This window comes from Alligator sinensis, unplaced genomic scaffold (assembly GCF_000455745.1).
Source record: "Alligator sinensis unplaced genomic scaffold, ASM45574v1 scaffold210_2, whole genome shotgun sequence".
Lineage (NCBI taxonomy): Eukaryota > Metazoa > Chordata > Crocodylia > Alligatoridae > Alligator > Alligator sinensis.
The window spans coordinates 1,158,041-1,167,954 of record NW_005841946.1 but is presented as its reverse complement, the minus strand read 5'-3'; the positions used below and the strand labels follow the sequence as shown (position 1 = coordinate 1,167,954).

The window sequence follows — 9,914 nt, the reverse complement described above, 5'->3', positions numbered from 1 at the left end:
CCTCAGCCCTCCCTCTTCCCCTGCTTGAGACAGGCTTATAGAGACAAATCCCCGCCTGCAAACTCTTTCTGCAGCAGGTTTCTCTGAAGACACAGAATAAAACCAAGGACCCATCTCTGTGCTGACAGACTGATGTAGATAAGCAAGAATTTTCTTCAGATGCTCAGCTAAGATGCGCTCTTAATGGCATCCCTTTCTTCCTGCGTTACATTCCCACGAGTCTGCCCACGTCCTTAGAGCAACACGGCTACAACCTACACCCCACTAGCAGTCTTAGCACTTCTGTGGCTTTGGGCTTTATGCCCTTTAAATCAGTGTGGAGTTGTAAGGCTGGGTCTCCACTCCCAAGCTATGTCCACTTCTGCCAGGCGAGGACATAGACCACCTTGCAGATGGAGAAAGGCTGGAGCAGCCCCAATCCTAGCCTGCTGTAAATAGGACTAGCAAGTAAGGCCAGCAGGATTTGACCCCACAGGGAGCAAGCTGGTTGGAAGAGCTGTCTTATTTCACTTATACAGCACTGGCCTACACCAACGCATTTCTGCATTGGCAGAAAGTGCCCTGCTCACCCACGCTGGTCCCCCAGCATCATCGTGGATGCGGTGCTCTCCGATTGAAGGTAGTTCAGTGTTCGGTTGTCCCTTTTGTGAGCTCAGCCCGACTTTCTGCTCTTGGAAACCCGCTGGGGAAGACTGGATACCAGGGGGACAGACAGCACGCGGTCTCAAGGAGACAGGCCGCTGCTACTATAGCACAACAGGGGCATTTTGTTCTAGGAGCAGGAGAGCTTGACCCATCTACAACGTTCAATTCTGTTGACACAATGGGCCAAATTCAGACTGCGTGAAGGGCAAGGAGGGGATAATCAGCAAGTCAGAGCCTAAGGAAGTCAGGGGAAGGTCTTAGGGAGCACAACAGCCTCAGTAAAGGACATAAAGCTTATCTCAAGGCAGCATTTGGCCTGATAATAGGACAAACTCCAATATCTTCTAATACAAAGGGAGCCACACTTACCTTTGGGAGTGAAATCAGATTTCCCCCCCGTACTTTTTTACTGGGCAAGATGTTAATGTCACACCTATAATCTGTACCACAAAGTTAACCATTTTTATTAAAACTTGAAAAGCTAATATTACAAAAAAGATACCCAATATTCTATATTATATACATGAGGTTTAAAACATAGCATTTCCATGTACCTTCAGCTATAAAAATACATTAGAATAACTGTAACCTAGTTTATATATTTATATATATATTTAAAAGTAGCATTTCATATGAAAAGCATTACTGTGCAATGGAAGAATATATACCCACTCGTGGGTCATTTTAAAAGTTAGTATCTACTGTTATTTGATATATAATTTAGAAAATTCAGTGTGTCAAGCCAAACCCTGATTTATACAATAAGAGAATACATTACTAAGTTATTTATTTTAAGTTGATAGGAAAAAAGGAGGAAAGATGAAATATATATATTTATATATATACACACACACACACACACGTATTTTATATATATGTATGTATAAAAACCATACTAAAAAGAATATGGTGACATCTGAAAACATACAATTTCATTGAATTAAGATGTTTGTCAAACAAAGAAATACAGAAAGCTACATTGATTACTAATCTTCTTGCCTGACTTTACCACGTACTTGCCTTGTGTCTAGTTCTAGCTTTGGATGCTAAAAGCCCATTCACTAAGCAGTGGTGAAAATGATTTCTGAGGGAGCGCTCAGGCTTCCTTGCTACACATTGCAAAAAACAGAAGACTATTTACAGTTTTCCCATTTGGACTTTCGGGGAGGGAGGAGGAAGTCTCTCTGTTTCAGGGAGAAAGATTCATCTGTGGATATCCTGCCTCACAGGAGAAAAGATGCTCCCTAGCATACAGCTACTGGGGATAGGTCATTGATAAGAAGTTAAAGTGTGAAAGCCTCATTTCTTTCAAGGCTTGCTGGCTCTTAAGGAAGGTCAGGTCCAAGTAAACAGGTCTCCCAGCATAGTACCGTGGGAGTAATTCTTAATTATGTTGGAGGACACGTATAGTTTCTTGCTCTGGCCTTGCACTGCCATAGCGAGCCTGCATTTCCATTTCAAGACCCTAGTATTTGACACTTGCTATTTAGCCACCTGCAGGACTCCCACCGACACCTCGGGTCCTCCTCATCAGTGCTGTGTGGAAGCCAGCGGGGCTCTGACATAGTGTGTGGGTGCAGTGGTTGCCCATCAGACTTTCCTTACCTTCACTCTTAGTCAAGGGTTCTCTGGGAAGCCGCTCCAGAATAGGCAGTTCAATCAGAGCATCCCCTGCCCCCTAACCAAAGTCCCATCTTGGGCAGTGCTATCCAGTTTGGGGCCTCTGGGAGTAAGCTCACACCACTGGCAACTTCCCTTCTCACCCTGGACTTTCAGACATGGTGCATCTCAATCAGGTTCTTCAATAGTATCCTCCAACTCAGACCCTGGAGGATCAAGCCATGGAGCTACCAAAGGATCAGGTCCTCTCTCTCTCAAAAACGTACTGGGAGTTAAACATGAGTGTCCCAGCCTGGGAGCAGTTTCTCCCTTATTGTGCATTTTGAAGAGTCTAGTTTAAGCTACATTCATTGGGGGTCTGGGGAGGGCAGGGGAAGGGGAGCTTTCTAATTTTGTTCAACCTCAAAAACAGATCTGGTTGAACAAAATGAACCTCGCGCATGGGAATCCAAAGGACAGCGAAAGAAGCACAAGGCAAACTAGGCTGCCTTTCCATCTTTCCTCTCCTCCGAGAAGATTTCAGCTCTGGTTTCCATTTTCCCTCAGTGGCGACGTCACTACGGTAGATGCAGTGCAAAATCCTCTTGTGAAAAGTGCCGAAGTAATGACTTGTGATCTGAGCGACTCTGGAGCCAGGTGGATTATGGAGTCAATGACTTGTACTCTCAGCGCCTGCAGAGTGCGTGCACCAAGAGACAGGCAGCAAAGAACACGTGGATCTTAAGCCTGTGAAATCCTGGCCCCGTGGAAGTGTGTAAGAAAACTTCAACTGATGTCACTCAGGGCCAGGCTTCCACCTGCCTCAAGGTTGCATGTGCATGAGAGAAAGCAAAGGTAACTCTTCTGATAAAAGTGCTTCAAAACTCCCATGCACACACAGCCACGCTCCCCCCAACAGCAGGAGATGGGCTATCATCTTCGCACCTGACAGACTCCTTTGACTTCAGTGGCATTGCACCCACTACCAGCAGGAGTAATGCCAATTGAGTCAATGGAGCTGTGTTCATTTACTCCAAGTAAGGCCCACATACGTCAATGCAGGAACAGTCCACGTGAACAAAGTCCAAGGTCTTTCAAACATGATCTGGGCAAGTAATATTGCTTTCAAGGGCACCGTTTGATAAAAGCCGACTCCCTGTAAAGCGGGTTGTCTGGAATTTTGGTCACTGGTCAGACAGAGCTCGGGATAGTCTGTCGAGGGCGGTGTCCTGGAAAATGAGGGGACAGCAAATGTGTCAAATGCAATTTTGAAAAGCCAATTGGCAAGCACCTCTGAGCTCCTCCAAAAGAGAATAGATGAAAAGTTTCCTTGAAGCAAGTGCTGATTTCTTCTTCCTTTGCCCACGTATTCTGAACATGTCCCCCATGTGTGTGCATCACATTCAGAGCGTCAGCAGGATGAGGCCGCCTACTCTCTCAATGATTCTTCTGGGAGAGTTTAATGGTGACAGTTTTCACCTCTGTATATTCCGCCAAGGCATATTCACCACTGGAAGAAAAGGGGAGCAGTGAGATTATTTGACATTTTAATCACCAATGCCTGCTAGCTGGGCAGATCAGTGCGACAAGCTTTTGACATTGCTCTGTGCATCTAAGCAGTCGGAGCCCTATATATCTAGGGGACAACCCTCCCCCATGTTCCACCACGATCCTGAAGGTCAGCCAAGTGCAACCTCCAGCAAGTACCGTATGTGAACCAAACTTGTTTAGCAAAAACACATGTGGGGTTATTCTCAGTAGTAGCCCCTCAGCTCTGGAACACCTTTCCCCTTGAGGTCCACTGGAAACTGAGCCTGGACATCCTCCAGAAGTGCTACAAGACCTGTTTATCTGGGCAAATGTTTAACAGGGAGGTTAAACTGGTGGATTGTTTGGGAAGTTTCCACTATACACTTTTACCTATTTGATTTCATGTATCATATGCTTTTATAAAATTATTTTGTTGGCTTTTTTTTTCCACTGCAAGTCCCTCTGGGAAGGGTGCCATATCAGTCTCACATTCACACTGGCAGTTTAGCCACAGCTGTGCCATGTCTTGGACAGGCTAATTAGCAGTGCTGGGTGCCAGAGCCAATTAACCTGCCTGTGATGCCATACAGACCTGGCTACCTTGTTTCTATTTTAAATGGGGCAGCAGCCCAGCATGTCTGAGGGCACTGCTTGTGCAGTTCGCTTGCCGTGTAGATGTGCCTAGTGAGCTGGATTTAAAATCAGACTCTTGCAGATCAACACGTGCAAGTAGACAGGAGTCCAGAACCAACAGAGCCCTGCTGATTTCCCCTATAACGAACACAAAGAATTTTTTTACATAATGCAATATTTCATGCAGATATTCCAGTGATTGAAGTTAGTACCTGCTAAACTTCCAGCTTAGCGGACTGATGGCATTCAAGGCACATGTAGGGATCGTATAGAAGGAATAAAGTTCTGCATATGTACAATTACTGTTGTGCAGGCAATGGCTAATACTAACACTTGCTTTATTAGTGTTAGTATTATTTAATACTAACACTTGCTTATTTACACATAAAATAAGTATGTGCACACACACATCTATATCAATTAGGGGAGCACAGTACATTGTTCAGCGTTTATTTCTGCAGAAACATTAACTGGTTGACAGATGCATCTATTAGGTCCTATCTCTGTCTGTCGGAATTTGCCCCTGGCCCCCATCCCTACCCACAGGATACAGCCCTGATGAGATGACATCCAATTTGGCAGGCTCTCAGGCAAAAGACAAGTTCTCTCATGGCATTTTTTTTTTGGGGGGGGGGGGGGGGGGAGTTCATTCATCTTGATTTATCAGTCAGAACAAAGCACCTACATTCGTTTCTATTGCAAAAGAACCCCAATACTGACCATGGCTAAAGAAAGCAAATTGGAGTTGGCATCAAGAAAGTAGAGTTAGTAGTTCGAGCAGAAATTGGGCCCTTTTGGGAGTCCTTGAACAGGGCAATTTCAAGTAGCCTCTTTTCTGTCTGTACAGAGACAGCTCACCCCTAAAATACAAGTCAGCTCTGCCATAAAGCTTGCAGTGCTACCTTGAGCCAAAATTGTCCAAATTTGGCTGTTGGAGTGATCATGGGACCAGCGTACATCTGTCCTATATTGTTCCAGAGGTTCTAGTTAAAACCAAATCGTCGTGAGATGTGAATGTGCTGAATCTGCACGTGTATATCTAAAGATACTTTGTTGAATCTGTTAATGCCAATGCAGGCACAGCTTTACTTTAAGTTTACAAAACACGCGGTGCCCGCCGATTTGGCAGTGCTCTTTCCCACCCTTGTAGCTGGATTCATGTATTTTTGAAAGCCCTGGGGCAAATACGATGAACAGGATTTGCCGCGGCTTCAAATGAGGGCACGGAGAACTCCTTTTCTCTGGCAGGTTCTTCAGACAACAAAAAACTACCCTATAGCCTGGGGCAATAGACACCTTCTCAAGCCTTAAGATCCAGCAGGAAGCAAGGAAGTAGGCTTCTTCAAGAAACCAGAGCTGAAGTGCACTAGTAGGGAAAAGATGTATTAAACCCCCCCAAAAAACAAAAAACCCCAGCACGCAACACAAGCCATATAAAAACCACAGACCCAAACTTACAGTTCTCTGCCGTTTCCTGACATTTTAAAGCCACCGAAAGGAGCTTGTGCATATAGGGCATTGTAGCAGTTGATCCTGTGGCAAAATAGAATATATCCAATTAAACAGCTGAATATATCCAATTAAACAGTAAAAACACACCTGCCTATGCTTATTAGTATTCTTACTCTGGCCTGACATGCACTACAAAGTACACTAGTTTTTATACCTCACCCCTCCCAAATAATTTTTGGTCATTTTGGCCATCACTAAGCCTCAGGAGGAAAAAAAGCACGGCGTTTAGGAAAGACAATTCTCTACAAGGACTTGTGAGTGTCAGCTGAGACTTCCAACCATGACCAGCTAGATGCATTTAAATGCATTAAGCTGTGCTTTTGCTAGGTTCAAAGTCATGCCTAAAACCATGTTTTTTAAACCCAGTCCATTTCCCAGTTCAGACAAGCCTTCACTTCCCCAGTGGTACTGCTCAAAATGCATACAGCAAGCAGTTGCAGTGTATTAGACATGTCTGTGTCGAGTTAAGTGTTATGGAACGACCTCCCGAGATCCCAGTTCTTCAGGACAGATGTTGTGGGGGGATTACGAAGAGTGAAATCCTAGTCACGACTTTGGTACCCAAGTAAAGTGAACAGGTTTGCAGTTGTACAGCAGGAAGTGCAATGAAGGTCATCTTCAGAGGCAAAGTTCCCATTTTCAAGCCATTATTCTTACCAATGCAATCCAGCTGCCATTCTTGCCCTCCCCGCAAGTCAGCACCAGGAGCTAGTGTCCTAGTTGCCCACCCCTACTTACACTATGAAATATGGAGCTGGGGAATCAGGCATCTATTAAAAAGCACTTAGAATCAGTTCTTTATTTATTTTTTTAAAAGTCTTTTCCCCATCAGATCCCAGAGGGAAGCCTGGCCTCCTTTGCCAGAATTTCCCCCCCAGGTTGTTATATATAACTCTTCTAATGTTAGAAAGGAGCTTTGCAAACAAAATGCAGACTTGCTTCCCTTAAACAGTGAAATGATGCCATCTACTGCCCATAGCAAAGTGCTGCATGGCTCATGCTACAGAAAAAAAAAATCACTTTAATTCAAAAGGTCTCAGGGCCTTGTCACCTGATAATTTCAGGTGACTTCTGGAGCTCTTATCCCCTGGACTGGCTGCATATTAACACCTTTTAAGTGGCTTAAAGTGCTCACTATTTAGTTTAATGTTACACCATTTCTAATCTGCCTAATTTTGTTCCTGCTGCATGAACTTGTGGCTACTCTAGTTTTCGCACTCAAGTTGAAGTCCTCCAGCATCCCAGGAGGCAGTGGGCCCTCTTGAGTCTGGGGTAGCAGGGATGCAGGGGCACAGCGGGGATGGGCACAGCACCTTGCCCCCCCAGGCACATCTGGGAGAGCAAGCACCACAGCTTTGGAGTGCCTGGTACCACGGTGCCTCTCACCATCACTCGGGCCAGCTCTGCTCCCAGTGGGAGCAGAATGAGCTGGTAGCAGGGGGAGCATTGCCTGTGCCACTGGAACCAGCTCTGCTCCTGGCAGTGCCCTTTGTGCACTGCCCCCAGACCTTGGGCTGGTTCACTCTGCTCCTACTGGGATCATAGCTGATCTGAGCAGTGATGGGCGACACCGTGGCTGCCAAGCAGTCCAGAGTTGCAGCACTCACTGCCTGGAGGAAGCAGCGAGCCCGTCCTTCCCCAAGCTCCTAGCCCTGTACCTGCTTACCCAGCCTCCAGTGGCGAGTCACAGCTGTGCAGGTGAGGGGCAGGCTTTCTGCCTTAACATGTGACTGCTCCACTAAGCCGATTAACATTTGTGTGGCTTTCAGTGTAAGGTGTAACACGACCCTTGGAAGGCCTAAAAATGTCTTGGAACAGCATTGCAGTGGAACCTGAATCACTTGTATCCAGTGACTTACAACATGCTTAGTTGGCAGGTATTCAAATTAAGAATGAACTACTGAACTGTCTTCTGCTTCCAAGGGCGCTGCTTTTCCAATCAGCTGGAGCTTGTCAGCAATCCCCTGCAGCTGACTGGAAAAGCGGTGCCTTTTGCAATAAAATCTACAGCGCTTCTGCCAACCTGTGCAGCTGGGTGTGCGCCTGGATACTTCAAACCTTCATCTTTGCAAGGAAAAAAAGAACCTAACCCTGCAAAGGATCCATGGTCCAGTGTATTAGATACACAAGGCAGTGCTTTTGGCTAGTCATTTTCCAGAGGAAAGACTACTTTTAAAAGTGGTTAAAAGTAACATCTTTCACCTCCATTCACCCCTAACCTTCCCCAGCTCATTTGGATGAACAGAGAATCTCTCTTAGCAAGAATGATGCCAGTGACCCAGTCTATTGGTCTCTTCAACAACTGCAGACTGGTTGCAAAATTACCTCCATGTCCCACAGCAGAAACAGACTTACCAGACTGTCCCAGACTGCAGCGCTGAAGCTAATGTCAGTGCTCTGTCCAGATTCTTGGTGAACACAGCTGCAGTGAGGCCATACTCCGTGTTGTTCGCTCTCTTTATAACCTCGTCTATGCTCTTGAACTTCATGATTGGCTGTACCGGCCCAAAAATCTGTGAGACATTAAAAGTAAGCATTAATATAGAAAGGGTAAAAAGCCCCAACAGCAAGCTCACTGGAATGGAATCTAGACACTTTACAGGGATTTCTTCCATTTTAGGGTTTTAATATAAGCAATGGGTCTGACCCTTCTCCTATGGAAAGATCTCCCTAGATTTCCAACAGAATCCATTCCAGACTGAGTCTTAAATAACATCATGCTACAGCAGTAAGCGTGTGCAGAGATCCTGATGTGAAGAAAGGTTTTCCTTCACAGGACAGTGACTGTTTTTTCCCTTAATCCTGTACATTAAAGGCATCTGGTTAAGATGAGCATGTGTTTGGATGCAGAGGAGTTCAAAGTGGTTAAGTCTTTCTCTGTCTGGGACACCCTCTGGTCTCAGCTGGGACTTGCCGTATTGGGAACATACCAACATTTAATTAATGCCAGCCAGGCTCGATGTAGCCCTGGGTGCTTGCCACAGGTTTTGTGCACAGAAGTAGCTGCCCATCACAAGTGCATGTACTAACCCTGCATAGACACAGGCAGGACCTTCAGCATGAATTTCTGCTTGTGAACCAGTCAGGAAGCTCCACACCTCCTTTCCTGGGCTGGAGTTTTCTTCCCAAGTACGATGCAATGTCAGAGTACTTCTGTGAACAGACTCAGACCTCACTGGTGAAGTGGGAAATGATCCCATCTGTGGCTTTCCAGGGGGTCATCCCATCCAAGGACTCGACCTTGTGTAGAACAGCAGTTTCCTACTTCCTTCCTTTGAGGTCTATGTAGTTAATGGTCTCTTGTTAACAGAGAAAGAAGGATGGATTTGCAGTTTTGCTGCAGATGAGTGAAATTGGAGAAGCCCAATGCATCATGACTTCGTGACCTGGAGAGAACTCATCTGAAAGACACTAGTCATGGGATTATCTATTCAGCTCCTCTCTTCTATTTTGAGATCATAACTCATGCGTGGACTTCACAGATATATCCTTCCTTGGGGTCTACATGGCAGATACAAGGCATCATGATGCTCTTTGCCAGGACTGTATCCTAATACAATAAATAGTTCTACGCTAAAGTAAAAATGCCAGAAAACAGCATGAAGCTTCCAGTTTCCATTGCATCTTCCAGTGGAAGCTGTCTGACTAATAATATTTCAAAGAAGCATCCCGGGGTCTACACAGATGCAACTTGTTTAAATTTTGCTTAATGCCAGTAAAGAAAGCTGGAGCGCCAGACTAACATGCTTCTGGTTTTCTCCTATACAGTTTGATATAACATTGATTTGTCCATCAAATCCCACTTTTTCTGGTAAAAGAGCCAAAGATGCTCCTTTTGGGTATTGGCATAGTCTAGCTTTTCTGGGCCCTCCAGTTTCAGGGATTCACTGAGCTGCACTGCAGCCACTTAGACCTGAAGATCTGACGGCCTTGTTGCCAGGAAGTGCAAAGGCACGACCACCTTCGAGCAGCATAGTGCTAGTCACTACTGGTCA

The 9,914-nt window shown here is 45.5% G+C and overlaps 1 protein-coding gene across 2 annotated transcripts in view; it reads right to left on the bottom strand.

The window, feature by feature from the left end:
- Positions 1-1,097: 1,097 nt before the first annotated feature.
- ALDH1A3 (aldehyde dehydrogenase 1 family member A3) overlaps positions 1,098-9,914 on the bottom strand; it is a 50,372-nt gene continuing 41,555 nt past the window's right edge. For both annotated transcript variants that reach the window (XM_006020070.3, XM_025199601.1), the window contains exons 11-13: positions 8,275-8,432; positions 5,866-5,940; positions 1,098-3,754 (exon numbers count right to left, since the gene is read on the bottom strand). In XM_006020070.3, coding sequence (XP_006020132.1) covers positions 3,682-3,754; positions 5,866-5,940; positions 8,275-8,432 — 306 coding nt within the window. In that variant the 3' untranslated portion in view covers positions 1,098-3,681. The remainder of the gene's footprint in view (positions 3,755-5,865; positions 5,941-8,274; positions 8,433-9,914) is intronic.